General features: G+C 39.5%; 1 protein-coding gene across 2 annotated transcripts; it reads right to left on the bottom strand.

Moving 5' to 3' along the window:
• Positions 1–1,965: 1,965 nt before the first annotated feature.
• KATNA1 (katanin catalytic subunit A1) lies at positions 1,966–19,330 on the bottom strand. Of its 2 annotated transcripts, none has more exons than XM_053459962.1 (11): positions 19,116–19,330; positions 14,015–14,177; positions 11,146–11,303; positions 10,490–10,673; positions 9,844–9,962; positions 7,467–7,572; positions 5,768–5,926; positions 5,205–5,331; positions 4,596–4,730; positions 2,847–2,973; positions 1,966–2,326 (listed from the first exon to the last, which is right to left on the bottom strand). In XM_053459962.1, exons 2-11 carry the CDS (start codon positions 14,174–14,176, stop codon positions 2,128–2,130), a joined length of 1,476 nt encoding a protein of 491 aa, XP_053315937.1. In that variant the 5' UTR covers position 14,177; positions 19,116–19,330; the 3' UTR covers positions 1,966–2,127. The 2 variants fall into 2 exon arrangements, with proteins under 2 accessions (XP_053315937.1, XP_053315938.1); XM_053459963.1 differs by lacking the exon at positions 19,116–19,330 and adding an exon at positions 13,118–13,144 and having other exon boundaries at positions 14,015–14,138.
• Between the last annotated feature and the right edge of the window lie 7,673 nt (positions 19,331–27,003).

The following is a 27,003-nucleotide window of genomic DNA, read 5'->3' as shown; positions in this document are numbered from 1 at the left end:
GTTTGTTGAGGGGTGTGTGTGTGTATATATATATAATATAAATATCTATATACACACACAAATACAAACCTACAAATAATGTACGATTAAATGATTGGGCCTCCTTTTAGATGTCACAAAATGTTGTATATGTAAATGTCACACAGGACAACCCTATTTTATTTATGGACCCTGAAAAATGTCTTAAACAGTTTTATTGTAAAGTGCTATCACTTTAACGTATGAAATGTACTTGCTCAGCTTTTCAGAATATTTAAATTTAACATTTATAATTGTGAAAACTTACAAAATTAAAGAGAAAGGTAGAGACTAAAAGTTAACGTGTCTGAAGAGGCAGAGCTGATCTCTTCACATTTTTCAAAACATTGGAGCTTTCACTTCACAATTTTTTTTTTTACTCTTTATTCAAATAATTCAACTAAGTAAACTGAAATTTTTTGTTCCTTACACATTGAGACATGTGGATTTATTCACTTTGTGGGTAGGAGTTTGCACGAAAGATGCAGTTTTAGGTCACATGCTTAGTTATGCTTTATCGAAGGCCAACCCCAAGAAGCTTCTGTTACTATAAGAAAATGGTTGGTTCCCCAAAGCAAAGGAGCTTAACTACACATTATACAGGGCCACTGTTTAAAGGGGGGGGCAGCTTTGCCTCATGGCTGACATTCCAATCATTTTATTTATAAGAAAAGCAATAATCTCACAACTCTCTAATTACAGAAAGAAATACACACCATGTGACCATATCTATTGTGTAAGGACTGATTCAAAGCAGAGTTAAGATTAATTCGGCCCTACTCAGGATGCCTACCTAGACACCCCCCCTTTACATTATGTCAAGAGGGGTGCTGTGAATGTGGATGACAATTTTACTGAATACACAATCCAGAATGTAAATTATGGGACTAGATTTCCTGGGCACCCTGTATATGAAATTAACAGTAATGGCATCAGATAATTAATGACGGACTTTAAAGGGTCTATTTATAAGGATCATTCCAAAGGGACTACTTAAACAACACAAGTCTAACCTTCAGCTTTTGAACTTAAACACTACAATCTTATTTTGACAATGGAAATACATGTTATAGTCCATTCTATGTATATTGCAATTGTGTTAAAACAGCCAAATGTTATTTATATTAAAATCAATTTCTGTTTAAATCACAAATAAAATGGTTTTTATATTCATTTGTCACCTTGTTGAATTTATAGATAAAAAAAAAAAATGATGCAGAACTGTAGGAACATGATTGTTTTAACAAGCCTAGGCTTGGATTGGATTGGATTGGCATATCACCATGGGAATATAGAGAACAAAATCCTAGAATAAGAGTGGATCAGCCAAACAAGACTACCTCTGAGTACGACAAAAGGTAGTGCTGAGGTCAATTGCGCAGCTGCCTCAGAGAAAGCCTGTATACTGGAGAGTTCTAACCAGCATCTTACAGAGTGATATAAGTAACTGCCGTATTACAGCTTTGGGCTGTTATTCGGTCCACTAATGAAGACCAAAAGAAGGTTTTTTCGTTTAATGACCCTGGGCAACTTTACAGAAAACCCAGGCTGTCTTTTTTTTTTTTTTAAATATACCATTACCTCCTGCATAAACAAATCCAGCTCCTTCATGCTTATGCAAAGCAGTTATTTCTTTTTGAAGTTTCCCTTCTGCTACCCCGGAATAGGTCATTAGCCTTTCCTGATTTCCTTATTTCAAACACTTCATAAGAGGGTTTTAATCACAAAAAAACCCAAAAAAGTTGTAGGTAAACTGAAATGAAACAATCTCGTGGGTGTACCTAGACAAGGCCATCACATCCACTCTTTGGAAGAAAACAGCAGGCCTTTCAGAATTCTGGTACTGAAACTGAAGCAATGAGCAACTCATAACTAGATGTGAACGGTGTGAACGGTGTCAACTGGTGCTCACAAATTCTAGCTCATGAGTGCCTGGGTACTAGTAAATAGAATCAAAATAGTCCTTTTATTATTTTAAGAATCATAGAATTACAAAACGATTAAAACAAAAAGCAGCCAGCGCCCTGAAACACTACAAAGTTATAATTTGAAACATGAGGCAATTTTTGTTTTAATAAACTTTAGACTTTACTTATTTCTATCAAGATATTAACAAGATCCAAACTCTTCTATCCACTTTTCGTACTTTTCTATGTCTGAAGCAGAGACGGACTTGGACACTTTCTTTAAAGCCATTTCAAAATCCCCCATTGTTGTGGGCATGTGCATGTCATCCTTTGAAAGATTTTTTATTTCTTCTGGGGTTAGTCCTTCAATACGTCTCCTCATAGCCATTAATGATGCATCTCTGAAGATTTAACAACAAGTGTTTATTTGAAGGTTAAACCACAATAATACCTGAAGTGTATAGATGACTATTTCCTGCCAATAGCTAAGGTCTTCAGCTTTTCTTGAAAAAGATGTCCCATCATCAAGACAACAAGAGTGTCTGAAGAAGAACATGGGACTCCCAACTATTTTGGTTGAGCTGCTACTTATGCAGACAACACATTGGTATGAAGTAAGGATTTTATCTTGCCTGGCATGTCAAAGTTTATACTAACATTTCCAGGTTTGTGACTGAATGATATTTAATCAATTGTTGAAAACTATTTATGTAAAATATGGCCGTCTTGAAAATATGCACAGCTCAAGTGATCTTTAATATGAACTAAGAAACCATGCCAGACTAAAATTCAATATGCATACTAGTAAGAATTGTATACAAAACTTAATACATGTATACCAGCCACAATGAGACTATGAAGAATTGTGTGCTCTCCCTGTTTTTGAAAAAAACAAACAACCTTTTCACCCCCAAATCATACCTGCAAACGTTGGTAATATCGGCACCAGAGTAACCATCCATATTTTCTGCTATAGTGTCGATCTCCACATCCTCTGCTAACTCTAGCTCTTTAAGGCTTATCCGTAAAAGCTCACCTCTCCCTTTGGCTGGAAATATAAAAGATTAATAAGGATTTATCAGATATATAAGAAGTAGGTAAAACCGGAACAGTGCAATGAAGTGCTGAAAAGGTGTAGCTAAACAATTTTATCGTAGCACACTTCAGCCATCACGTTCACTTCACAGTAGAGTATCCCTTTTAAATTAATGTCTCTAATTAAATTAATCAAATAGATGGATTTCTTTCTTGCCATTAAGCAGCCAAAAGGTAGAGTACTGAGTGGAAAGTTACACTGCAGCTTCTCCTAAAAGCAAACTTTTTGCATTAGGTGTCAGATACAGTGACTATTTGTTGAATATATGCCAATTTCGATTTTTACAACAGAACATGAATTCCGGGTCTAAAATGTTTCCTATTTCATAAATAAAAAAATGATAAACCATCTCCTCAATATACATTAAGCACTCATTTTTATTCCATTGAGTAGGTGCAGCAAAAACTCAATGAGCATGCTGATATTTTGTTGCATACCTATCTGAAACATACGTTTGTTCATTTATGAATGCTAATGTGCGCATTTCTGTGATTGCATATTTTACCAATTCGTACAAAAACGAGGCAAAAAAACAAAAAAATACGAAGCTAATTAAAAATTAGCGAATTAAAACTAAGCAAAAAGCTCCGAATTTGCATTCGAATCTCATGGCCTCATTAACCCCCACTCTCATTCAAATTCTCTTTCGAATAGGCTCTCACACACTGAATGCCTCCCAAACTTCTTCGCTGACCACTTCCATGTCTTTCAGCTCTGCTTCTTTCTTTGTCCACACCTCCTCGTACATGACCTCCTGGTAACCTTCCAGTGACATCCTCACCTGCGATTGGAGGATCAGTGGAGAGGGTGTGCCAGGGGTGTGCCACCCATTTTGCCCAAAGATACCCTTCCATGATTTTTGACAAATATGGAGGAGCTTATCCTCCGAGCTGTCGACGGAGACGGTAGGGAGACATTCTTGCAGAGCCATCGTTGGAAAAAACCAAGTGTCTTTAACTCAGCTACCTTTGAAATATCAGGGCACAATTGGTGTAAGGTTGTAAACACCATGTGACACCAAATGGGTGGTCTCCTATGGACCTCCAGAGAGCACCAGCATCCAGAGGTAAAGGGATGTGGGATGCCAGACCAGAAGTGCTGGGATATGGGGCGTCAATAGCAATAGCAGTCAGAAGTGCCAGGGTTGGGAATGTCAGCACCTCATCCACAAAGACAATCTAAGATGCCAAGATGCGCCAGAGCCTCATCCCCCAACAGAAGTAGGGGATATAGAGGGAGTATTCCTTTTAGTGTAGTGTCTCAGAGACTAACAAACCATCAATCTGAAATCAGTTCACCGTTACCCCGGTGCTCCTTGCACTTGCTAAAACGTTGATAAAGTCCTCAGACACCACCTCCCCTGCTGCTCTCTCTACACTTGAGCCACACACCTACACCTCAGACAGACAGGCAGGGGATGTTAGAACAATTGCTATTGTTTGTGATTCATTTTACCGACTCTGTTGTAACAGGGCTACAGAATCAGCTGGTGATAAATAAATAAATGTAATGTAGTCCAGGATCTTAAAAATATGTCTCCTAATTATCCAACCTCAACAGAAACATTAACGTACCGGAAGGCAAAGGGATATAAATCCTTTTCTCCAATCGTCTCCTCAAAGCCTCATCAATGTCCCACGGAAAGTTGGTAGCTGCAAGGACCATGACCATCTTAGATGGATCATCATTCTCTGAAGCACCACCTACACCTATAAAAAGTGAATTAATTAATAATGGTGCATATTGATTATTCACATTTTGTTTATCTGTTAAAGAGTGTCCCTTTTGCGACAACAATATCAAACGTTTCAAATTAAACCCCACAAGCAATAATTATATGTTTTGGGGAGATACGTAACGATCTAAAGGTTACCACAACTACTATGATGGCAGCAAGTCCATTTTCAGTTACTTCTGAAGGTACCAGCTACTGAATCAAAAATTGCAAGATAAAAGAAAGATGACAGAAGCTGCTGAGGTAAGTACACAGTTCTATTTTGCCTGGAGCTGAGCTTAACATGAATGTTTAATTAAAATGCATGATCTCTTAATAAAAAAGCCCATGTTTTGGAGAATATGTTCTTGAAATATAATAGCAGCCAGAACAGCTAAGCAAGGGTGACTTGATTACTCCTGATGTGCCTGCACTGCCAAGTTTAATGCCCAATAATAATTATTATTACCATCCATTTGAACCAGAAGTTCAGATTTAACTCTTCTGCTTGCTTCATGCTCTTCAGAAGTGCCTCTACGGCTGCATATGGAGTCAATCTCATCAATGAAGATAGTTGTTGGCGCATAAAATCTTGCCTGCAGACAATGTAAGTTGCTATTTAACCAAATTTACAATGCATGTATATTAAAGAGAAACAACAACACCAGATTTATTTTCCTAAAATGTAAACTAAAAACATGTATTAATGGTTCTAGAACAGATCACTATTAAATGTATATAATAGATAAAAGTTGAAAGGATGTGTCCCTTAAAAAGCCTGGTAAGAGAGAGGAGTACAAACTGGAGCCAAACTCGCTAATAAGCTTCATCCCCTCTTGTGGGGACCAAAGGCAAAAAAATGTCCCAAAAAATCCCAAATAGATTGTCATCAGAAAAGAAAGAAAAAAAAAATAGTTCTAGCTACCTAACCCTAGGATTAAATAATTTGTTTTAAAGCCCACATAAAGCGACACAATACAATCTTCTCTATATTTCCATAATTCAGACAAACATTTATTTTTAAATACCTACCATTTCGAACAATAAGCGGACTAGTTTTTCTGATTCTCCTCTGTACTTGGAAGTGAGTGTAGATGATGAAATGTTGAAAAATGTAGTCTTGCACTCTGTAGCTACTGCTTTGGCTAAGAGAGTCTTCCCTGTACCCGGTGGTCCCACCATGAGTACACCCTTGCAAAAAGAAGATGATCATTTTTTTTTCAGGCAGATAACACAACGGAGAAAACGTTTCACTAAATAATTTTGATCGGTAAATAGTATAATCTGGATATGTCTCAAATAAGATAATTGTTTGGCATTATACAGAATTATATAGAAGTATCAAGTCAACGAGCGCATTTTTCCCAGGAGGAATGTACTGCTCACGTAGAGCAGGTCCAAATTTGTGATTCTAAAGAAAAGATTATTGTACACAAAACGTACGTGTTATGTTCTTAGAAACCTCCGTGTATGTTTTACATAGATGAGAAAGTACTTATTGATTTTTTTTTCCCAGTAAATTACATACTTTAAGTATTTGGATCAATGATAAATGCAAACAACTATTAAAAATAACTTCTTAATTTATTTATAAACTAGAAATTATTGAGAAATATTGTATAGCATTTCAGACACATATATATATTCCAAACTTTGCAATAACTAATTTTTGTTGTGTATTTTACACACACATTAGCATGTGGCTTTAGATTTATTGTACAACGTTTCTGCAACTGCCCACAAAAAAAAAAAAAACACTTTATTCTGCAACTTCCTCCAAGTATACTAGAGAGAGCATTTCAGTTTTCAAACATGGAATTTTCAGAGACTAATTGTCCAGTCCCATGTCCCATTTTCAATAGATTAGCAGCCACTCTTTTTAAGTAACCCTCATAAAAGTATACGTTTAGAAACCGTAGATAATCGGGGCATCCAGCTAGGTTAATTTTGACTTCTTCCATGAAGCCACAGGGGTTCACACACACATTAAGTGCTGCTTTTTATTTCTTGTCCAGAAAAAAAAAAAAAAAAGACTGCAGAGAATAAAAACATTTTTATATCCTCTCATTCAAAATATCCTGGTAATTTTTTCCCCCTTGAAAGCAGTCAACCCAGCGTACCGCTCTGCATACTTGGCACGTTTGTTCAGTAAAACTTGCTTTGAACCCATGATCATACCTGGGAACGTCTGGTCTCCGGCTACCCGGAGAGCTCCTCTGTGGAACGCGGCCAGGACTGCCCGCTGACGCCAGGGGCGGTCCTTTAAAAGGAAAATGGGCGGGGAGTGGGGCGGGGAGCGGGGCGGGGCGACCCTGCTCCCGCGACGCGGAGAGTTCCTAGGTATGCCCATGATGATCTGCTCCTGCTGAACTAAGTGGGAATAGCAGCAGCCAACTGCATGTTTGCTAGGAAACTAGTGTTTAGACAGCACACGTGTCATTGGCAGGCCATTAATCCCACCGATTTCATTGAGAGTTCCTATTAAATAGAATGGGAGTGCTATCAAGTATTGGCAAAAGACATAGTGAAAGCAGTGAGCATTTGGGTGTACACACACCGAAGGGAGGAATTAAAGAAAATAGAGGTTTCAGTTTCTAACATAATTTGCTAAAGCAGTGAAAAAATTAATCCAATATGTATTTATAATTAAGTAGGGATGTATATTTAAACATCATTCCTGGATGCCTTCATTCTGTAATAAATGTATATATTTATACACACACATATCCACCTTCCAAGGGCGCCTTATTCCTTTGAAGAACTCGGGCATCCACATGGGTAGTACAACAGCTTCCTTCAACAACTTCTTGGGTTCTTCCAAATCTGCAATATCATCCCTAAACATAATGGTATTAAAACAGTTAGTAGTAGGGTGACTGCATTGTCTTGAGAAAGAAACACGATTCAAAAAAATCAACAGGCATTCTTATTTAACACGTTTGTTATATGTAATTCTGTTACTAGTTCTAACTTCAGATACATTGTTTAACCCCTTCGCGACAATGGCCGTTTTAACATTTCTGCGCTGCTCGTGTTTAGCTGTAATTTTCTTCTTTCCCGTTTACTGAACCCACACACATTATATATTGTTTTTTTCAGGACAAGAAGGGCTTTCTTTAGATGACATTGTTTTGATTGTATCGTATTATTTACTATTAAAAAAAGTATAAAATATGGTGAAACATTTAGAAAAAAATGACTGTTTCTAACTTTTAGTTGAAAAATCTTTTACTCATCTATAAAAGGTAATAAAAAAACCTGCTAAATAGATTCTACTATTTGTCCTGAGTTTAGAAATACCCAATGTTTTTATGTTTTTTTGCTTTTTTCTACACATTATGGGGCAATAAGTACAGGTTAGCGTACAGGTGCTATTTCAAAGCCATTTTTTCCAAATCTGGTAATGCTTCCCCCCATGTGCCATTTCGGGTATCTTTGAAGCCGGCCAATGCAATTTACCCCATCAAGTCATATATTTTTGAAAACTAGAGAGCCCAGGGTATTCCAAATGCTAGTATTTTAACCCTTTCCAAGCACTTATTCTACCATCAGCCTTTGTCAAACTTTATGGTAGTAATTTTTTTGCATTTGTTTTTTCACACACATTTTACTTCAGGTATGAATAAACAGGTTCTGGTATATGTCACTATCACAAAACACCCCAATATGTGTTCAGCAACATCTCCTGAGCGCAGTGATACCCCACATGAATGATTTTGCCTGGCTGTTTGGGGGCAAAAGGGCCACATTTGGGGCATGCACATTTTTCAATGTTGAACTTTGGCATTTGGGGATCCACTGCCCATGCCCTATTTGGTACATCTTTGAGCCGGGCCATTTCAGTGTGCCCAACAAAACCATATATTTTTGAAAACTACACACCACAGTGTATTTTAAATGCTGGTAATTTAACTCTTTACATGCACACATTTTACCACCAGCATTGTTTCAAAGTTTGCAGTAGTATTCTTTTGTGTGTATTTTTCCCACACACACCTACTTTATGTATGAATTTACAGCTCCTGGTATATGCCGCTGTCACACGACACCCCAATATGTGTTCAGCAACATCTCCTGAGTACAGTGATACCCCACATGCATGGGTTTGTCATTTGTTTGGGGGAACTAAAAGGCCACATTTGGTACGTGTGCATTTTTTTTAATTGGAAATTAGATGTGTGGCCATCCTTCCCCCCGTGTTAATTGGGACGTTGTTGAACCTGGCCAATTCAATTTACCCCATCAAATCATACATTTTTTAAAAGTAGACACCCCATGGCCATTTAATATGCCAGTATTTTAACTCTTTCCATGCGACAATTGTTTTAAGCTAATATGCTAATTTTAGGACTTGCTCACAAAAATATATTTTTTATATATATATATTTTTTTTGCCTTTTTTTTACATTTTTTTTCAACTTGAAGGTTCCCCTGATAGTGACATCAGTGGGAAATTATTTTTACATTTTACCGGTTTTTCACAATTTTTTTCTAATTATTATTAATTTTATTTTATTTTTAATTTATTTTTACTAATCACACTGTGATTAGAAAGCTGAGCTCCATTGACTTGCATGGTTGAATGCAGTACCTGTATTCAACCTGCAAGTGGAGCCAGAGTTCTCTAGAGGGTCTGGAGACCGTCTAGCGAACTTTTTAGTCTCTATTGTTTTTTTTACAGGGCGGCCGCCATCTTGCTTGATGGCGAAGATCACCTGCAGCGGCGGCTGTGACCGCTCTCCGGAGCGGTCACAGTCCATCCCAAGGTAAGTGTTTGGTGTCGCTGGATGCCTCCTGATCGAGGCATTCCAGCGACACCATTTAAGTTTAGGAGGCGATCGTTGATCGCCTCCTAAACGCTTTTAAAACGGGCGTCCGCCGCCATACAAAGTATGGCGGATGTTGACGCCCCGGGGAGGGGCCAGAGATGGCCCCTTTGTGCCGATCATGGCGTTGCTGAATGCCTCGAGGTCGAGGCATTACAGCAACGCCGTTTCGGTGCAGAAAGCGAAAATAGTTCGCTTTCTGCACCCGTTTAAAGACGTGCCGGTCCTGGCACGTCAATTGTCGTCAAGGGGTTAATGAAAACATGTATGTTATATACATACCATCGGACATTGGGATTTTGTGAAATGATATCTCTTTCCAATGCTTCCACAAGGTCCTTGTCGTAACCAGTACCGTCAAACCTCTTTGGTTCACTTTCTGACACATTAGCAGATTTGTTCTTTAAAACAAACCAAAAAAGTAATTATTAGATGAGTACTTCATGTAAAACTGGTTATATGCAGCACTACAAAGATATACTACTAATGCACATGGTGGTATTAACATATTTCATGCACTATACAACAGATTAGAATTCTCTATAGTGTAGATGAAAGTGTCATGTGAAACACCTGTCAAATTTGGCCTGACTAGTACAGCATAACAAATATTTATATTTCTATATTTTATATTTCTCAGAGGATTTCTAAGAGGCTTCATCCTAGAGATGTAACTCCAAGTCTCAAAATTCTTTAACGGATCAGGAATTTCATAGATCTGCAATTGAACACAAGCAATTTCTCCAATTTCAATCATCAATCAATGATTGCTGCTTGTACTCAGACATGGGCCCTGACGCCGATCGTGATGTTGCTGAATGCGTCGAGATCTGAAGTCATAACGGACCGTCAATTGTCATTAAGGGGTTAAAGTACAAATGCGCTCTGACGACATTAAATACATAACATAAATGTCTCTATAGCTTACCCTCTCTTCTCTTGCTTTGATCAGGGGGTCCTTCTTTTCTAATGCTCGGGCTGGTTTTACACGGGCATTATTGGCATTCCTCGAGTTAGAATTCTGACCCTTTGGAGCTGCACTTAGGCGGTTATTATGTCCACGATTGTCACTGCACTGGGCAGACTGTCGTTTCCTTACACCAGGTGAAGGTCTTTAATAAATAGATAATTAGTACAACAAGCCATTTAACTCTTAACATACCCAAAAGGATATACCTATAAACAAGTTTTACCAATTATCCTACTAAACCAGGAACGCCACCCATTTATGAAAATACAGGAGAAAATAAAATGCAAATTTTTATCAATTAGAAAAAAAACAAAAAACTGTATAACAGTTTTGAAATTAAACTGACAACTGCTTACGATTATACTAACCAAATAACACTCCACATAAAACTGCTTTATTGCTAACATGTTGACATAAAGTAATCATGCTGTCCATTGCTTGTCAAAGTCAGTAAAAACAGGAACTGTATGGTTACATTAGATACTTACAAATGTATTCTATACCAAAGACATAGTGCAGAAAACAATCAGGCACTTAGAGAAAACGATTAAAACGTCAAGGGCAAAAACAGAACAAGTTTGTGCTAGCACAAAAAGGATTTTTTTTTAGCTGACCTTCGTTCAGCTGGTACTGGCAAAGACCAGACTTCACCGTCCTGAGCTGGAAAATTATTTTGTGCTGCTTTTACTGGTGAGCTGTCCAACTTAAAGCTTTCCAACGTAGACATGATGTCCTTCACATGCTTTGCTTCCACATTTATCTCTTGCCAAACCTACAGTAAAAGTTTAGAAAGATACAAATAAAATGGACAGTATATGCTAGTAGTACACTTTGAACACGGCTTTAAAATTCAGTCACAATCTTACCTAAAAATCTTGCTTTACTATGTTTTACAAGCTCCTTTTATGTATTTTATCTTAGGTCAGGGTATTTGGATTTGAATCTCCGAAAATAAGGAAGGAACCTCAACAAAATTAACGAAAAGGAATCCTGACCTGTGATGTTTATTGGGAATGGCCGATTCTAGTTAAATCATAACTAAAGACCGATAGTCTTCCTTGAGCTTCAAGGGAGACTAGGAGGTCATTATAGTAATGACACCAAGATCACACAATGCAGCAGACAGAACCTCTTTAAAGGGGCGGAGCCTCCGGGCACATCATCTCCCCTGATTGGAGTGGAAGATCACAGACAGGTCAAAATAATGATGACAGATTAGCTAAAAAGGTGCAGACGCAGAAAGAGGAGACAAAAAGTAGACAGAAGAACAAGAGAAAAAGTAGACAGGGACAAGGAAACGGTTGGAGGATAAAGTAGGGAGATATTCAGAGAGTGTGAAAGAGTGAGAGAAAAAAGCATGAGCGGGTGAATGAGGGCGAGCGTCAACGAATTCAGTTTTCGAATTTAACAAGCCTTCCGATTTTCTGTCTGCAAACAAAGGGACCAAAAATTCTTCCCAAACGTTTTTTGTCCATTTGCACAAGTCTTATATATATCCTTACTACCTCTGCTCTGGCATGCAACGGTTTCTTACAATTACGCAAACAAGAATCAGAGCTGTGAACACAGAACTAAAAAAATACATATCCGTCACCCCCCCCGCAAAAAAAATGGATACCCTTTAAAGCCATGCTTGCATGAGTGCTACTTGCTAAAAAGAGTACCAGAGTCCTCCATTAGCCCTTGACAACCGTGGTGGCATTAACTCATGAATGTCATAATTGACAGAATCTGCTCCAGTTAATCAATTGCTGCAGAGAGCACAAACATGTGACAGCGCTGTGTTCACCAGAAGAGAATTTAATTCTGTGAGGTATTAAGCAAGTAAAAATGTTTAGCATGTTCTTCTTAGTCGAGTACAACTCATTGTATTGGCATTACAACAATAATGGTTACCATGCAGTGCATTTATAACAAATTACATCAGGGGGTTAATCATATGAATAGAGAGCCTATAGTCTCTTTTTAGGAACACACGCACGTGAAATGAAAGGGAGGTTATGCAAAAAACAAACAAAAAAAAGCTTCGTTACGTAATATATCCTGCTTTTACGATGAATTATGCAAATCTTAATGAGACACACACGACACTGATGACTTCCCGTCTCCTGCTTTCTCTCCAACAGAAACTGGTTTTATTTGTCAGAACAGTTTGTCTTATTGTGGTTTTATAATCAGACCAGAATTTTCAACCAAAGAGAAATAGGATAAATACATCTGTCCAAGAAAAACGAGCCCAGGGAGAAAAATTAGTGTTTTTTTTTTTTTTTTTAGGGATTCTGATGAATTCTAGTAAAAACTGACAGAATGTTTAATAGCCCATCAGTAAATAGATAATATTAATGAAACAAAAATCTCAAACTGGCAATGAATGTGTACAAAATTCATAACAAGTGCACACTCAAGCCAGGTGAGAATTTTTATTTTTTTTACAAGGATGCTGCAATTTTAAATCCATGCATCTAAATAATTCTGGGAAATGTAAAAATATGAAAATAAAAATAGCAACCAAGAGGGCTTGTTATAAAAAGACAAACATTTTCATGCAGATACTGAATGTTTTAATAGAACAATAGAATATCTTACCTACAACACCAATAAATCCAAGTGAAGCTGTGTTGAATGACAAAAAAGTCAATCCTTTTAGTTACATCATCAGTGTCCTATTCCCTTCTGACATATTTTTAGTGGAGAACAGTACTACAGTGTCACAAAATAGTTCTGATGGTTGCCAAGTGGACTACATAAGCTCTTCTCATAGAGGACTCATAACTTCATTCTTCAGATCACAGCCCTGCAGCGGGTGAATACCCAAACTGCAAGCATTTATTTTTAATTTTGGATAAATAGTAGGATATTACTTGCAAAGCACGAAGATCCAGCTTTTTGGACCACATAGTACCTGGACAACAGATTGAGTGAAATACTGACAATGTCTCAGATAAGCACAGTATGTCCACATGTACACAGCAATACGGATAAGCCCTGGTGACTTTTAAATAATGTAACAGGTCATCATGAAACTATCTTTAAATTCTTTTTTCTTGGCTAATGTTTCATCTTTTGTGTTTATAAAAAAATACCAATGTGTATGAATATGGCAGACAGGCTTTGAAACAATATATTGGAAAGAAGTTTCCATTCACAAGTACTTTTGAGGAGCTAGACAATCCACGTATGAGTGATAAAACCTAACATTTGGCAATGCCTCAAGGCTTTCATCCTTGTGGTGAAACCCAGATTTGCTTTTGATTTTCTTAAGCTTCATGTTTTTGATGAAGCAAAACCAGTAAGTGTAGGGCTATATCATTGTTCCAAGCAGTTATTGAGAGCTTTCGCAATAGGCAGGCCTTATTTTGGGGGGCAGCAGTCTACCTAGGCAAAAAAATGGGGTCAAATAAAGAATATGCATCAAGATTTTGCACTTACATGCCAAAATAATATAGTTTAAGTCATATATACACATGTAAAAACAAATCTAACCTGCTGCCATTTTTGCTGTAGAAAGGTATCTTTAACAGAGTACACATATTTGTTCATCTGGTCCAAAACTCCTTGATAGTAGACCATTGCAGAGTCGTAATTCCCCAAAAGGGCATATTCACGGGCTAATTTCACATTCTCACTTATCATGAGAAGACTCATCCTGGATAATAAGAAAGAAAAACAAGCACATTAGAAATTAGAGAACCAACTACAACAAAACATGACTATAAAGAATTGTGTGTATGACTACATAAAAAGTCCAGAGATTAGTGTAACGTCATTAACAAAAAGGTCAGATTGTAAACAATGTTTTCTTCAGTATTCCTATTGTTCCTTTACTGTAAAATGCAAGATTGTCTCCATTTCACAGAATGACCTTCCACACAACATAGATGGCTCTCAAACAAAAGCTATTATAAACTCATAGTTGACCCTGGAGCAGAGATCACAATTCTTAAAAAAATATATACTTTCAGTTAGTCAAGTTAGGCTATAGGGTATTTTGATATTCATTTATAGGTTTCTTATCCGTTACATATTAGGAATATTGCAGTTTACATACTTTTACAGAAATGTCTACATAGGTGATCTGTCAACAATGGAAATACTTTGCCCACATATACAAAAAAAAAAGCAAATTACTGCTCATCTACTCTTGGACAGGTCCATAGAAAGGTTTTGCAATGAAGCATACTCCCAAAACTAGGAGTCTGAAGGTAAAGCTGAATGTTTTAACTTCACTCGTCATGAGATCAAAATTGTCCCTGCATAACGTAGTTATTGTAGGAAAATTATGAAGGACTGTCCTATTATAATTAACTCACTAAACTAGCACTGTGCAAACCCCTGGTTTACTCTTAAGTCCACTACTTTCTTCAATTACAGTGTTATACTCACAGATAAACCGACCCTCAAAAATACCACTAAAACTGTGCAACATGCGGATAATCTGATGTGAAAATGTAAACACACAGATACCCACAATAACACATGCGCACACCCAGGTACTGAGTAATACATACAGGCAGACACTCACACTAACACACGCAGTACCCACTGTGAAGCTTCAGCCCATCTTTAACCCAAAGCACACTGTGAGCTGCCGCTCTATACTACTGTGGGCTCATAAAACATTACGCGACACCCGTTCCACCCGGCCTCCTCCCGAAAATAAGTATTTCCTGTTGCCCCCCAGGATAAGGTCATGGTATACACAGATAAGCCAGACCCAATATTTATTTTTTTTTTTACCTAAAATTCTCAGCTTATCCAAGAGTATATACAGCATCTCCTCGGCTATGTTCTCAAGCGATCACATTAAAAAAAAAGGGGGGGCGCTTCCTTGTAGGTACTAAATATCAGTCACCAGGAAGAGCAGCATTCTGCATCCGAACCTGACTAATGCTGACTAAGCGTTTATATCACAAGTTGATTATGAGCTACAAAACAGTCGTGTAACAGGCAACTGAACCACACAGGTGCACGTGAGCCGAGTCTCCACAATCGGCCACAACAAAAACACGTCATTAGAATGATCTAAAAGCCAGCAGTGTTCCTGAACTGAAATATGCAGAATATAGGAAACAAGCGTTGTACTGGTCTAGTGTGATTAATACTGGAAATACTTTGCTCACATTTAGAAAACCTTAAGAGGCTTTTAAAAGGGCCAAAAAGCTTCCGTGACTTCTACATATTTTCTCAATAAAAGGTATTAACCTTTTCAGCTTCAACTAAAGCCTAGTTGTGAACTTTTAAACTGCCTTTTTTTGGTCAATGTTAATGTTCTGGGGATAATAAGTTCAAAAGGTTTACCACGCTAGAAACTGACAGCTAGAATGTCTACTCAATCTTGAAAAGGGTTTTCATTTTATGTCTACTGGTAGCGGTAGCAGTTTTGTTGTTTGTTTTTTTTTCAATTATATTTAACTATGTTGCTCTGCTCCTTATCAAGCTGTAGCACATTACGATTGAAGATCACATTTGTTTTATTTTTTGAATTGGGAGAAACCTGTCCCTTTTCTGCTGACCACAAACCTACAGAGGAGAAAGGTAACACTTACTGCTGACCAAGCCATTGCTTTTGCCAGTTGCCAGTTAACGCACACGTCATTGGCTCTAGGAACCATCGTATGCACATAAGCCTCACTGGCAGACACTTCTGCCTCCTATTATAACCATTTAAGAAAATATTATGTTTATGCTAGCTACGAGCTTAGACATATCAACTAGACACATGAACGACTCCACCTGCTTGTAGTAAACAAGAGAATATCACAGTTGTAACCACCCAGAGGAGAGACTATGACTCATTAGATGCCAAGAAGGAAAGCGTGGCATGTGGCTGTGCACATCCAGTCATCGGCCACACGTTACAGGCTTGCCTGATGCCATAAATTTATACACACATACATACATACGGTACATATGCGCTTCCAAAAAAAAGTAGAAAAGGCCATAAAGTGGTCAGTAGACTCACCTCAGCCCTAACACTTGTTTCCCAGTTTCCTCCCAAGAATTTTCATTTAAATGCATATGATCGTAGAATCATAAATATATGGTGGTTATATATTACATCACAGAAAAACAAAGGCATCATAAACGAGTCAAACAAGGTTGAGGGAAGAAAGCTCTAAGTGGCTAGTGTCTGTAAAGACGTATTTTCAAGGTATATATTCTGCTTCTGATATAATGCCAGCCTACATACATTGTTTAGCTGGTTAGAACTCACTGGGTCCTTAAACGCAGTTTAACTTTTAACCACTTTTGTAAATTGGTCCTTACCATCCTTTCTTTCTTTATACTCGCTAATCTATCTCCATTTACCATACCTTCTTTCTTTATACTCGCTAATCTATCTCCACTTACCATCCCAACTCCCTTTATACCCTCTTTTTTCTGTTTAATATAATCTGTCTTGCCCTCCCAGGCTGGTGTTGTACAGATAACGCCATTTACTCCAACCAGCCATGTGCTTTGCTACTTAAGTGGATAGATGAGCATCTGTTTTGCAAGTTATGGGTGAGCTGGGCATGCAATTTTATCATCACCTGTTACCTGTTATAGTTTGCTTCTTCTTTTTTTTTTTTAACCTGATCCATACCCTGTTCTCGCCGAGATGCTGTTTTATAGTTATATTTTTCCCCTTAGAAAATGAATAAACTTTAACAAAAGAAAACATGCAAGGTTACTTTTCAAAGGCAAAAGTCAGCTTCCACTGTCAACATCAAAAAAGATATACGGACATGTCAATAGCTACACGTAGTTTCATTTATGTTAATCTCACTACACCTTACAACCAAGTCATAAAACATGTACCAACAGGAACTGGGAGTAATCTGCGAAGGATGTTTATAATGGAAAGATGCAGGCCTGTCTGTCAGGCATAATAATGGTTTTCAAGGAGCGTCCCACAGAGAAAATAAAGTAATGCTAACAAAAACTCCCTCATGCATCACAGACATCCCTTTGTTCATCAGCCTCCCAACCCTGAATTCATTTTGCTTTGATATGCACACACACGTTTCAAGCTTTAATAGGTGATCATAACCAAAAAAAGGGTTTAGGGCACATTTTAAATCATGAGAAAGACGATTAGCTACTACATGATTTGTATCAAGGAAGCGAAAAGTGTGGATATATATATACTGGATCCAAACTTTCAACACAACTGCACGACAAATGTCTGTAAAGGGAAATCTATAGTTGCTGATGCTGCACAACTCCCATGATTCTAAGGCAATACTTGACAAGCCAAAAATTGGAAAAGATCAAGATGTTACAAGTCAACCACAACTGGAAAGCTATTTAAATTGTCAACAAGTGTCAGACCCTTCGCATTTACACATATTAAAAACAGAATTGTTCTGTTCATTTTGGATTAAAGGTTAGGGCTGCATGGGGGTGGGATGGAGGAGCCCAGGCGGGCAGAGAGAATGGTAAAGAGGGTCTGGTCAGAGGCCAGATGATCCCGAGAGGAAGGACTGAGAAGGGGAATAAGGAGAATCACTCTTTGGAGAAGGAACGTTTGGAAATCTGTATACTCAAGCGCTCCTTCATTCTGAAAAGGTAGTAAAAGAAAAACAAAAAAGAGATAATTTGATTTACAATTTTAAAATATGAAGTAATATAAAAATAATAAATACACAATAGCAATAACACAACCGCAAGATTCACATGTTTGAATTTGGGTTAATCCAACTGGACAAGTTGACCTGTGCTTAAGCATGCGCGCATATACACACACACACAATTTTCCCTACATCTTATTTGTGATTATATTACAACATAGTATGTATGTTGCATTCATTCATTTAATTGCCATTAAAGTGCAAACTATTAACAATATCAATTGATTTCTGTGAGGTTATCCTCCAGGAAAGCATTAAGAAAAAACAAAAAACGATGCAGAAACTCAAACACATCATGCTACTAATGTAAACGCAGTCAGATATGCTCAGCACTTTCATCGAATAGTTTTTAAAATTCTTCTATACAAAATGACATTAGAATTCTCATATATAAATCAAATAAAAACAAAAGCAAGCTATTGGAGAAAAAAATGGGTTCTGATAGAATCACGAATTAAAAAAAAAAACAAACAGTAATTATATATATATATATATCATTGGGGGACAAGAGTCTAACGTGTTCACTAGACGTTTTTATGTTTTCTGCTGTAACATAATAGTTTGTACACAGACACAATAGCATAGAAAATAAAGTTTTAACGATTTGAATTTGCCATGGCAATAACAAGTAAGCACAGCGGGGTCTCGCGTTGTTATTAAAAACTTAAGGTTTATTACTTATCATGAAGACATGGATCTCTTGCACGTATACACTATATATACACACCATATTCACCAAAGGACAGAGCCACCCCAATTGTTAAACAACACGAGACAGCGTCCTTTCTAGAACGTTATACTATACGCGTATTTACTGAACACAACTAAATTCGTTCAAAACACATCCAATGGTTCTAAAGACATGTATAAACACGGCAGGGTTGAGGTGAGCCCGGCACTGCGCACGACCAACTCGGGTTAGCCCCACATGTTGCATATACATGGATAAGCTCAGTGACACCCTTCCTCACCTGAGGCAGCTCCGGCTTCTGCCCACACCGCCGGCTGATGACGGGTGGAAAACAGTTCAATGTGATCAATAGGAAACACGATTACAAGACTGACATCTACTGATCCTCCAGACAACGAAATATGAGATCTCCACAACCACTGGGCTTCAACTACAGTCTTTCCAGCATCCTTTCCGCAATTTCCATAATAAGTCTCCGCTCTCTCCACCTCCTTTCAGTTTGAAACGGATCTATTCAACGTCACTTCCTGCCCACAGCATACGCTGCATGACGCCCGCTACCTGCGCTTACGCTTCTCGGACATTCAGGCGTCATTTGTGTCTACCCAATAGCTAAAAAGAGCTTATTATTAGTATATTAATATTGGAGACCATTCTAAAGAGAGTGTTTGACTCTGAAAAAATATAGATACAACAAAAATACGATAACAAAAAACGATGTTGCATTGGCCGGGAATCGAACCCGGGCCTCCCGCGTGGCAGGCGAGAATTCTACCACTGAACCACCAATGCTATACAAAGCTTTAAGGTCTTTGCTTCGTACTGAGGAAAAACGATCACGCGGCAAATGGGTTCATGACACAAGGAAAGGGTTGGGAAATATCCAAGAAAATGCTTGCTACTTTCCAGGATCAGCAACAACCACTTAACCCCTTGAATGCCAGAAGTCATCCTGTAAGAAAGTGTCAAAATAAATATAGTTTTATATTTTTTAAAAGTTCCCATCATGGATATTAACACAATAACAAGTTTACCTTCTTTTAATTAACCTTGTGAGTCACAAACAACTTTGAAACATACCGGTATATATTTTTTGGCACATTTGAATTTTTTTCTGATGCAAAAAATATAGCATCATGTATAAGACACACTTTAATTTTGGGGCCCGAAATTTGAAAAAAATGTATTATCATAAAATTCATACTCATCATCCCCATCACTCCCTAAATTAAACCGAAAGACCCCATCAACCATAACTGCCCCTAAATTAACCCTAAATACCCCCTTAACAATAACTGTCCCTAAATTAACCCTAAACACCCCATTAACCATAACTGCCCCTAAATTTACCCCCAACCCTAACTTTCAGCAGCCCAAATATTAATTCTATACTTTTAGATGAGTTGCTGAGCAGTGTGCACGCTATAAGGAAAGAGGCGGGGGCAATCGTCAGTGAGTCAGAAAGGGATGGGGCCAATCATCAGTGTGACTGCAGGGAGGTGCTGGGAAGTAGTAACTGCAATCTATAACCCCTGTATAAGACTCACCCAGTTTTTAGACCCCAAATTTTTCTAAAATGGTGCGTCTTATACATGGGGAAATATGGTAATTGCACAGTCACAACATGTCCCCAAATCTTGGGTGCGCAAAGCAGTTTCGAGCCAAGATATTTTGATAGTTAAACCAAAAATGTGCATTTTGTGATTTGGAGAAGATAACTAACCCTAAACATTGCAATAACCCCCAACAAACTATATATATATTGTTTGAAAGCTCACCTCTTGTAGATTTCAAAGACACCCCACTTGGGGTGGGGGGAAAGGTCTTTTTAAGAGGTAGAAACAGAGGCAGCAGAGCTAGATGGACCTGGATCCTCCTCTCTGGAAGCCGGAGGACATCTGCGCCGGGGCTTCTATAACAGAGCGCCGGTGTGACCTTCCGGAGCTTCGTCATGAAAGCCCCGGCGGAGGTGCTGGGCAGCAGTGGAGATTGTTTTTGCAAATTGCACAGATGTCCACTGGCTGTCCCCTCTAGACACCAGGGAGTCTGGAGCATGGGGGTCAAGTCTCAGGATGCATTGGTTATTCTGGGGGGCAGAGTGGCATATCTAGACGGCAGAGTGGCATATCTGGGACGCAGAATGGGATACCTAAGGGGCAGAGTGGGATATCTGGGGGGCATAAAGCATATCAGGGGAGCAGAGTGGAATATCGGGGATAGAGTGGCATATCAGGGGGATAGAGAGGCATATCTGGGGGGGATAGAGCGGCATATCTGGGGGGACAGAGTGGCATATCTATAAGTAAGGTGCATTATGAATTAAAGGGGGACCTTAAAATGGCTATTGGTTTTCCAAATTTTTGTTTGTATGTAACATTTGCTGACTAACTGCATAATAGACACCAAAAATGTTAAAACATTCCTGTGTACGAATAGAATTAGTACCATTCCACTGATGTTTATTTTTTCTTTAAAAAAAAGATTTTCCTTTAAAATAGCACCAAACTTTAAGGGTGCTGCCTAAAATCGAGCCAATACAGTATTTATCCTCTCAGACAGTTGATGAATCTCCTGTTTGAATTTAACTGTCAGTTGCATGATACCTAGGTTAATCTGTTGCTGTAGGTCTGGCATGAGCTCCTTGAGCATCTCTTTTTTCGTGGGAGGAATTATTCTGTGCGTATGAGATTTGAGGGGATCCCAGAAGAAACACTTGTTATTTCTTATTCTTTGTGATGATTCAGATACCACAGATATTATTGAAGATTGCACACAATGATTATCAAGACCAACGGAGATCCCACGGTATTGATGGACAGCAGTTTGAAAGCCCTCCAAGACAGTTTGCAATACACCCTGGCCGGAGGCTCCATATCCACGGCTGCTTAACCTCGGTCTTAAGAAGGTGATAGAAACCGGGGTTCCTTAGGGACCTCCCTCTCCCATTCACTCCTTGTTCGTACCACAGCACACAGTTGGCCGATACACAAAAGCGTGCTCTGGTGGGGCCATGGGCATCCGATATATTTAGGGTTAAAGTCAGCGGCCAACGGATCCAAGCCGCTAAGCAGTTCCAGAGTAGTACGGCCAAGAACCGATAAAGCACACGGCACGGAAAATGGGGATCCAACGGGGCTAGTAACATAAGGGTGTGATTATACTCCAGTGAAAAGGGGAAACAGGGGGAAACAGTCGGAGACAGTCCTCTGCAGCCCATGCTCCGTTGCATCTATTTTGTTATATATTTGTATATTGGTCTTATCCCAAAACATTGGTTTGCTGGAGTAACATGTTGGGATTTGACATAGCCTCCTTCTGGATACAGATCAGTCCTATGCCACCTTAACAGATGTATTATTCTACTAATATAGGGCTTTATTTCATCTTTAGACCATAGTCTTAAATGTGTTGTGCTTTAACGTAAAGTGTAAGACATGTCTAAAAATCTCCACACACAAGTAATACGTTTTCAACACATTTTTTTTTTTAAATAAAGCACTCCGTTTATGTGCTAAGAAATATTGGATCACATTTTATTTGCACAAAAAAAAATAAAAGGAGTTATTGGTCAATGGAGATCCCAGAGGATCAAAAGAAGTGGATTTTCGTAGCCAATATGGTCAGGTAATAGACATAACTGGGAACATCCAGGCTCCAGCTATTGTTTTAGTTAGGAAAATGTATCATATCACGATTAGACCTTATGTAGGACTGACAGTGTTGGTGACTGACCCACTATACAGAAAGCTGGGAAGACACAAATATAACTTATAATGATGATATGTAGAGAAGCAGTTAATAGCGCTTTAATTAGAAATAGAACAGTGTGGAGGATATGATCCAGGTATGAAATGTCTGTAAGTATCTAGCAGGAGCAATACAACCAACTTAATTTTACAATTTATTTAATGTTTCCATTAAACCTCTATTTATATAGCTGGACTACAGCAACAAGAGGTGGTACATACACCACTAAGCCATAACATTATGACCACTGATAGGTGAAGTAAACAACACTTGTCATGGAACCTGTGGTTGGGATATATTAAGCACCAAGTGAACATTTTGTCCTTAAGCGGATGCGTTAAAAAACAGGAAAAATGGGCAAGCGTAAGGATCTAAGCGACTTTGACAAGGGCCAAATTGCCAAATTGTGATGGCTAGACAACTGGGTCAGAGCATCCCCAAAACCGCAGCTTTTCTGGGGTGTTCCCAGTCTGCAGTGGTCAGCATCTATCAAAAGCCGTTCAAGGATGGAAAAGCAGTGAACCGGCAGAGTCGAGGCTCATTGATGCACAAGGAGGGCAAAGGCTGGCCAGTCTGGTCAAATCCAACAGACTTGCTACCGTAGCTCAAATTGCTGAAAAAGTTAATGCTGGTTCTGATAGCAAGGTGTCAGAACACACTGTTTGTTGCGTATGGGGCTGTGTAGCTGCAGCCTACCGAAAATGGGCACATTAGCATAAGAACTGGGCCACAGAGCAATGGAAGAAGGTGGCTTGGTGTGATGAACCACGTCTTCTTTTACATCATGTGGATGGCCGGGTGCATGTGCGTCGCTTACCTGGAGAACACATGGCACCAGGATGCACCATGGAAATAAGGTCATGCCATTCATGAGGATGTTACTTTGACACATACCACCTACCTAAGCATTGCTGGAGACCATGTAGATGCTTTTATGGACACGGTATTCCCTTATGGCATTGGCCTCTTTCAGCAGTATAATGCTCCCTTCCACAAAGCAATGGTTCAGGAATGGATTGAGGAACACAACAATGAGGTCAAGGTGTTGACTTGGCCCCCAAATTCTCAATCCAATCGAGCATCTGTGGGATGCTCATACAAACAAGCCTGAGCCATGGAGGCCCTACGTCGCAACTTACAGGACTTTAAGGATATCAGGGCCAGATACCTCAGCACACCTTCAGAGGTTTAGTGTAGTCCATGCCTCCACAGGTCAGGGCTGGTTTGGTAGCAAAAGGGTGACAGTAAATATGGAATTTAGATGAACACCATTTTGTATTAAATATATCGTATTGGCTCCAATATAGGCGGTGCAGGGGACCTGCATCCTACTCCCCGATATGCTCAGACAGCCTCCCCTGCCAGCACTTCCCACGGGGGGGGGGCTGGTTGTGCCGGCACGGGAGGTTGTCTAAGCGCATCGTGCGGACCGTCTGCACGATGCGTTTTACCTCTGCCCACCCCCGACTTACCGGAGCAGAATCCCGGGTGTCTTGCGGGGCCGGCAAGGGACATCTACGCAATACGCGTATACAACTTCCACCGGCACCGGAAGTTGTATACGCATATTGCGTAGATGTCCCCCGCCGGCGCCGCGAGACACCCGGGAGTCTGCTCCGGTAAGTCGGGGGGGGGGCAGAGGAGGACAGTGGCAGCATATCTCGGGGGGGGGGACAGTGGCAGCATATCTCGGGGGGGGAGGAGGACAGTGGCAGCATATCTCGGGGGGGAGGAGGAGGACAGTGGCAGCATATCTCGGGGGGGGAGGACAGTGGTAGCATATCTCGGGGAGGGAGGACAGTGGCAGCATATCTCGGGGAGGGAGGACAGTGGCAGCATATCTCGGGGGGGGCAGAGTGGCAGCATGTTTTTTTTGGCGTTTTAAAAAAAAAATTTTCTTTAAAAAAGCACCAAACTTTTATGGTGCGGCCTATATACGGGGGCGGCCTATATCCGAGCCAATACGGTACATCTTGTTATAGACACTTTTGCCAACACAGACAAGTCTTATTAATGATTTCTTTCTCATCCTTAAGTAACAAGATAACATATGTTTGCTTGTACATATGCTAGGATGATATTTTTTCTTGGGTAAATAAGAACTTTTGACCTTAGTATATATTTGATGTGGATTAGTTGTACCCACTATATGCTACGCGTTGCATTTTTCTTTGAGAATGGTTTTGCAGCAGTCTCCCTGAAATAGTATTTAAACCTGCTTACAACCATGAATAAATTGAGAAGTGACTGAAAACGAACACCTTGTGTGTGTCTGAATTATTTACTCCTCCCAGATATCTGCGCTTGCCACTCTGAAGATTTACTCAAAAGCTCCTGGGAGGCTTTCGGCTCAAGAGAGGTATCCCCCATAAGAGGAGGGGCGAAACATTTTCAGTGACCTACACAACACAATATTAGACAGGTGGTCATAATGTTATGCCTGATCGGTGTATACTGGTGTATTTTTCAACACAGAAATATCTTATCCCTTCTTTGCGGAAATTGTGTATTTCATATTTACATGACTGTTTGAGACTGCATCTTATAACCTGAAAATATGGCAATTATGTAAACGTTACATTTACCTGTAATGTATCCTTCTGAAATTTGACATTTGCATCTATTACAAATCTCACTAATAATCTGTAGAAGATATTAAAGTACAGATATATTTGAGTGCTTATCTTTTTAAAAAGCTGTTTTTAGTACCAGTCTGATAAATCTTATGTTCAAGAAATGTGCTATGTTTCGCGTGTTGCATGATTGTGTTAGATCCCCTTAAGCCATTAATTTATACCTCATAACTGATCAATATTACACTACTTTATGTCATGATATATTCTGAAGATTTTTTTCATTTCATCTTTCAAACTGCACAGACCATATAGATATTTTGTAGATTGTGCTTCCGCAATAAAATAATATCTTGATTGCTAATGACACATTCGTCATATTCCGGCGCTCAGTATGAAATGCCGGCACCACAACGGAGGTAGAGGCCTTGCGGAGGAGAATGAGGCGCGCCGAGAGGTTGCTAGGCGCCTCTCTCTCTCTCTCCTTTGCGTAAAAAATGTAAAATAAAATAAAAAAATAAATATATATATAAAAAATGTGGGCACATATCAGTAAAACATTTATACTAATTGAAGGCAAAAGCAGATTTCTTTCAGACTGTTTTATTGCATTTAATAAATGTTACATGGGAAAAAAAAAAAATTATAACATAAGACATGTGCAGCAGAAAACAGACACACCAGGAATGTCAACTGTCATATGTTACATTCTAAGTCAAGGGTAAAAGTATCTCCACTCTGCAACCATACCAAAGGTTTAGTGTAGTCCATGCCTCCACAGGTCAGGGCTGGTTTGGTAGCAAAAGGGTGACAGTAAATATGGAATTTAGATGAACACCATTTTGTATTAAATATACCGTATTGGCTCCAATATAGGCGGTGCAGGGGACCTGCATCCTACTCCCCGATATGCTCAGACAGCCTCCCCTGCCAGCACTTCCCACGGGGGGGGGCTGGTTGTGCCGGCACGGGAGGTTGTCTAAGCGCATCGTGCGGACCGTCTGCACGATGCGTTTTACCTCTGCCCACCCCCGACTTACCGGAGCAGAATCCCGGGTGTCTTGCGGGGCCGGCAAGGGACATCTACGCAATACGCGTATACAACTTCCACCGGCACCGGAAGTTGTATACGCATATTGCGTAGATGTCCCCCGCCGGCGCCGCGAGTCACCCGGGAGTCTGCTCCGGTAAGTCGGGGGGGGGGGGCAGAGGAGGACAGTGGCAGCATATCTCGGGGGGGACGACAGTGGCAGCATATCTCGGGGGGGGGGGAGGACAGTGGCAGCATATCTCGGGGGGGAGGAGGAGGACAGTGGCAGCATATCTCGGGGGGGGGAGGACAGTGGTAGCATATCTCGGGGAGGGAGGACAGTGGCAGCATATCTCGGGGAGGGAGGACAGTGGCAGCATATCTCGGGGGGGGCAGAGTGGCAGCATGTTTTTTTTGGCGTTTTAAAAAAAAAATTTTCTTTAAAAAAGCACCAAACTTTTATGGTGCGGCCTATATACGGGGGCGGCCTATATCCGAGCCAATACGGTACATCTTGTTATAGACACTTTTGCCAACACAGACAAGTCTTATTAATGATTTCTTTCTCATCCTTAAGTAACAAGATAACATATGTTTGCTTGTACATATGCTAGGACGATATTTTTTCTTGGGTAAATAAGAACTTTTGACCTTAGTATATATTTGATGTGGATTAGTTGTACCCACTATATGCTACGCGTTGCATTTTTCTTTGAGAATGGTTTTGCAGCAGTCTCCCTGAAATAGTATTTAAACCTGCTTACAACCATGAATAAATTGAGAAGTGACTGAAAACGAACACCTTGTGTGTGTCTGAA

Source organism: Spea bombifrons, chromosome 3 (assembly GCF_027358695.1).
Source record: "Spea bombifrons isolate aSpeBom1 chromosome 3, aSpeBom1.2.pri, whole genome shotgun sequence".
NCBI lineage: Eukaryota > Metazoa > Chordata > Amphibia > Anura > Pelobatidae > Spea > Spea bombifrons.
Note: the sequence above shows the minus strand (reverse complement) of the source record. Positions and strands in the feature narration are given on the sequence as shown.

Excerpts from the sequence above, each read along its gene's own strand:
- KATNA1 (XM_053459962.1), bottom strand. The coding sequence starts at position 14,176 with ATGAGTCTTCTCATGATAAGTGAGAATGTGAAATTAGCCCGTGAATAT. Across the intron at positions 10,674-11,145 it reads CCAGTACCAGCTGAACGAAG|ACCTTCACCTGGTGTAAGGA; the intron begins GTCAGCTAAAAA and ends TATTTATTAAAG. Across the intron at positions 4,731-5,204 it reads ACTTCTGGTTCAAATGGATG|GTGTAGGTGGTGCTTCAGAG; the intron begins GTAATAATAATT and ends CACTTTTTATAG.